Below are 5,505 nucleotides of genomic sequence, written 5' to 3'. Positions count from 1 at the left end.
GCTGGTTGTATGTGCCGTCCTCATCATCATTTCATCGTTATCACGACGCGCAAGCCGCCTCCGGGAGGCAAATCGAAAGACCTGCATCTGGCGAGCTGAACTTGTCCTCGTACACTCCCGGCACTGAAAGTCATAATTTCTACCGCAGAACACAAAATAATATATATAAGAACTCGTTCGTACTCCATCCGCGAATTCTCGCCTTTCTGAAATAAAGAACATGAAATTTTCAAAACCAATTTCATAACTGGAAGGAATGAAAAAAAAAAAAAAAACGTACAGGTGCATAAATATGCTCATCATCTTTCACCAGTGAAGTAAAATTCAAGAAATTAGTTCTGGTAGTTAATATGGCTCAACACTAGTATCTTACAATAATATAGCACTATAAAGCCACAGAACAGAAATCTATAAAGGCGAAACTACGAGAATGCTTGGACACTCAGAATATTCAATAATTTTAACACAGGCCTGTCCAGCATGCAGTGCAGGACGCCATGCGAATCATGGCACAGCTCTTCCCGCTGAAGCACTTCCAAGTGACTTGACACTGAAATACGGCCTATTGCTTTATTCTCCTGTACATGAACAAACTTGGAATGTGCGGAGATCACTGAGTCGTCTTCGTTCTGGAGTTAGAAGATCCAAAAGCAATCTCCAGAAATGGCACTTCCCTGTCGACTACGTTAACTGTGAATGCGGAGAACCCCAGACCATGGAACATCTACTGGATTGCATGCTGTGCCCTGCATCTTGTACAGTAGAAGATCTTCTCCTTGCAACACCAAACGCGTTGAGGTTGCATGTCACTGGTCTGCCGTGGTGTGACTTAATTTAAGATTGTCATTTGTGTATTTGAATACAGGGCCCCTTCGAACCAATTGCACGGTGCTTGTACTCTGCGCTACGGCAATTGCAGTATGGGAGGCACGCGCGTATTTCTTGACCTACCGAGCTCCATAGCTGCAGTCGCTTAAGTGCGGCCAGTATCCAGTATTCGGGAGATAGTGGGTTCGAACCCCACTGTGGTGGTTTTCAGTGGTTTCCCATTTTCACACCAGGCAAATGCTGGGGCTGTACCTTAATTAAGGCCACGGACGCTTCCTCCCCACTTCTAGCCCTTTCTTATCCCATCGTCGCCATAAGACCTACCTGTGTCGGTGCGACGTAAAGCAGCTTGCACAAAAAAAGTTCTTGACCTTGCCAGCAGCCTGCACGTGTTCGACCTGGCAAGCATGAGTCGCCAGTCTGAATCTCAGCTGTTAACATAGAGAGACAGTTATCATTACAACACCGTATTTTCGCGTGTAAATATTTTGGTTTCATTTTATTGGTTGCGTGAATAGTCATAACTCTAGCTATTGGTGTGTAGGAAATCCTCATGGTGTTTATGATGTCCCTCATTATGATATGAAGATTGGTGTTAGGTGTGCTGTTAGTGCACGACGAATAACTGGGCCTATTATTTTCGAGACGGATGCAGAGAGGTACCAAGATGACATTTTGACGCCGTTCTTTCAACAGTTAACGGAAGAAGAAAAATCGCGTGGGTGGGTTCAACAATATTTAGGTCCTGCTCATACAGCAGAAGATTCCCTTCTTACATTCTCGGAGGTGTTTGCAGACAGAGTGATCAGTGCTGGCCTATTTCACTCTCATTCTCCAGATCTAAGAGTGTCTGATTCTTACTTGTGGGGTAAAATGAAAGAAAAAGTGCAACGAACAAATCCTCACACATGGGAGGAACTGAAAGAAAACATTACGAATGAAATCAGAAACATTACAGTGGCAGAACTCACTGGTGTCAGCCAGAATGTGGTTACCAGATACGATGCCTGTATAACCCAGGAAGGACGACACTTCCAGCATCTTTTGTAAGGTAAGATTTCATATTTGTATACACTCTTGAAGCAGGGCGGCCGCGCGTGACATAAGTTCGGCTGAGGCAGCTGCCGTAGCGCAGAGTGCAAACACCGGGTGTTCGGTCTTAGTTTATATGAGAGACCCTGTTCTTTGTTTGCTTCTGACTCGAATAAATATATCCTGTGGGATAGACGATCGTTAACTATTTCCTGCTTAGTTCTCTGTAGATATCTTGTATAGGTCTCCCTTTAGTTTCTGGAATAACGAGAAAGGTAAACAGGGCAAACACAATACAAGCTGAACTAAGAAACCAGAAACACGAGTACACGCCAATGATATCCGATAGAGTAATGAAGAAGTTAGCCATGACGAATGATAAAATCCACAAGATGCAATATCCCAGAGTGAAAGCAGACTTTGATGCTGCAGGGAGACAGACTTCAGTAATTACAAGAAATGGTAGTGGACTTACACCTATTGCTATTCCTACCATATAGACTGAAAGAGATATTACTGGCAGCCAACCGATATTAGATACATCTATTTCTAGGTGCTTCAAGTAAAAGAATGCACCTAATACTGCTAGACATACAGATACCGTGACATTTGAAACTATCAACAAAAACCTGCGACCTTTTCTGTCCACAAGATATGAAGACAAAATTGTGCCACCAACCTGCAAAGTTCCTACAATAGCTGATGCAGTAATATGTGATAGATTATTTCCTGTTTCTAACATAATAATACCTAAATAACTTAGTATGATGTAGATACCGTCAAATTGTTTATTAAGGCACAACATTATAACGATTATTAATCCTCGTCTGGTTCCGTAATCATTGAACATTTCTCTGAACGACATGGTAGAGCTTTCATTAGTTATTGTAATGTTAGTTTTCAATTTGTTAAGTTCTTCTGCAATATTGGCATTTTTTCCTCGGAGCCATTGCAACGAAATGCCAGCTTCTAAGTCTTTTCCTCGAATGAACAAGTTGCTGGGTGTTTCCGGCATCCAAGCAAAAAGGAAGAGGAATAACAAGCTTGGAATTAAACATAGGATTGCAATGCTTCGATACGAAAACAGTGCTGCAATGCCATATATCAAGAGGTAACCAATGTTGAAAAACATCATAAAAAATACACCAAGTGTACCTCTGTGTGCATCTTCGGCTATTTCACTAACGTACTGTGGACAAAGAACAAAGTTCCATGACGCTGCCATTCCTGCTAGACCCCTGGCTAAATACATCCAAACTTTACTGTTCGTCACAATGATGATGATCCAGTTTATTGCAAAAGCGATTCCCATCATGTATCCTGTGATCTTGTTTCCATATCTGCTTCGCACTGGGTTGACAAACAAGGTACCGAATATCGCCACAAAAGGTACAATGGAGGCAATATAGGAGACTTCTTCATTAGACATTGGACCGCCAATGATTGGTGAGTCTGCAGACTGAAGTATGGGTATAACTACAGAAGGCCATCCCAGTAGAAGTCCACTGCATAACGATGATACATTAACTGAAACAAATAAGAGAAAATATCTTAGAGTAAGGAGAAAGTAAGTAAAGGGTACTCGCAATAAAGGTTAAGTTAGGAATAAACTCGACAGGTGACGCTGTACGTATAAATCAGCTTGGGTTCCACAGCGGTAGGCTGAGATCAATCAATCAATCAATCAATCAATCAATCAATCAATCAATCAATCAATCAATCAATCAATCAATCAATCAATCAATCAATCAATCAATCAATCAATCAATCAATCAATCAATCAATCAATCAATCAATCAATCAATCAATCAATCAATCAATCAATCAATCAATCAATCAATCAATCAATCAATCAATCAATCAATCAATCAATCAATCAATCAATCAATCAATCAATCAATCAATCAATCAATCAATCACACATTAATTAATGCTCTCTCCCCAGTTGGCGGCTATCGTGACTGGTTGAGAGGAGTGTTTGTTCACTCATTCATGTGCGAACACAATTCAGTCATGAAATCGTTCATTCACCAATTCATGCAGTCATTCATTCATGCATTCATTCACTTCATTCATAATATATGTAGAAATTGTAGGATAGCTCTATAATGACTTGTAACAAGAAAGTAAGCACTAATTCAACTTTTTTACAACATGCTTAAGTTGCGCCGACACAGATAGGTCTTACGTCAACGATGGGATAGAAAAGGGCTAGGAATGGGAGGAAACGACCGTGGCCTTAATTAACGTACAGCCCCAGCATTTACCTTTGTGGAAATGGGAAACCACGGAAAATCATCTTCAAGGCTGCCGAAAGTGGGGTTCGAACCCACTATTTTCCGTCATGGAGGGTAAGAGAAGCAGAGGGAGACCATAGTGATAATGGTTTGACTCATTTTTAATAATTTGATTATAAGTGATGTGGAACTTACTCAGGCCACAGAGCTGGCTGCAAATAAAGAATTATTGTGGTGGCACTTAGTTTACAGAGGCTTGTAGACTGAATGATGACAGGCATAACGGTTTATAATGAATATGTACGTATGCATTATGTAGGCTACACTGACATGCCAAAATCCATCCGATAGTAGTGTTTAAAGGTAACATTCGGTGGCGCCACCGTACCATGGCGTCTTGGAAGCGCCCAGACCTGCATCAGGTATAATCTGACATCTCGAGAGTGAATGGAAACACCGTCTGTGCTGGTCGTGACAAGGTGATGTGATGCATCGTTCTCTGAACGGGGCATGATACCGGGGCCAGACGAGTGGAACATTCCATTGTTGAAGTTGTGAAGACATTTATCATTCCTCAATCGACGATGTCACGTCATGGAAGGATCCTCTCCACAGTGAACAGCGCACTGGTTGACCACGGATGCTTAATGATCGCAATTAGTGGCATTTAGTTAGAACTGTCCGTGGAAATAGACAAGCCACACTGGCTCAAATCACATCCACATTCAACGCAGATGGTACACGCGTCTACAGAAATGCTTTTTTTTTTCTTTTGCTATTTGCTTTACGTCACACCAACACAGATAGGTCTTACGTCGACGATGGGACAGGAAAGGAGGAATAGGAAGGAAGCGGCCGTGGCCTTAATTAAGGTACAGCCCCAGCATTTGCCTGGTGTGTAAATGGGAAACAACGGAAAACCATCTTCATGACTGCCGTCAGTGGGGTTCGAACCCACTATCTCCTGGATGCGAGCTCACAGCTGCGCGCCCCTAACCGCACGGCCAACTCCCCGGTGCACAGAAATGGTGTCTCGAAATAAACAAAGCATGGCGTCTCCTCACCTCCTCGCTTAACCCATTGCTGCAGGTAGACAGTCCGCTACAAGACTGTTGTGATTGAAATGAACAAATGAACTCAGTGGTGGATGTATAGCAATACACACACTGTGCCTTCACCATTCTACCCGTTCACCCCCTTCCTCTCCTGTTCTGTACTGGAATGGACTTCATCACTACCCCTTCATTCCCTCCCCTCGTTTTCAGTAATGAAATGGGGAAGTGTAGATTTTTATGTCGGGACACCATTTATGTCCATGTGTGTACCAGACGCATGTCTAGCAGGTCAGTGCAGTGCTCTTTCACGTCAGTCAGATATGGGAGCAGATGATGAGCCAGAGTGCCCTTGT

At 42.5% G+C, this 5,505-nt stretch overlaps 1 protein-coding gene across 1 annotated transcript; it reads right to left on the bottom strand.

Moving 5' to 3' along the window:
• Positions 1–1,977: 1,977 nt before the first annotated feature.
• On the bottom strand, positions 1,978–3,097 carry LOC136881120 (facilitated trehalose transporter Tret1). Its single transcript, XM_067153768.2, has one exon. It carries the CDS (start codon positions 3,083–3,085, stop codon positions 2,066–2,068), a length of 1,020 nt encoding a protein of 339 aa, XP_067009869.2. The 5' UTR covers positions 3,086–3,097; the 3' UTR covers positions 1,978–2,065.
• Between the last annotated feature and the right edge of the window lie 2,408 nt (positions 3,098–5,505).

Source organism: Anabrus simplex, chromosome 9 (assembly GCF_040414725.1).
Source record: "Anabrus simplex isolate iqAnaSimp1 chromosome 9, ASM4041472v1, whole genome shotgun sequence".
In the NCBI taxonomy this organism is placed as follows: Eukaryota; Metazoa; Arthropoda; class Insecta; order Orthoptera; family Tettigoniidae; genus Anabrus; species Anabrus simplex.
The sequence above is the reverse complement of the archived record's forward strand: the minus strand, read 5'-3'. Positions and strand labels throughout refer to the sequence as shown.

Bases quoted from the DNA above. Each gene is read 5' to 3' on its own strand.
- LOC136881120 (XM_067153768.2), bottom strand. From the start codon at position 3,085: ATGGCAGCGTCATGGAACTTTGTTCTTTGTCCACAGTACGTTAGTGAA.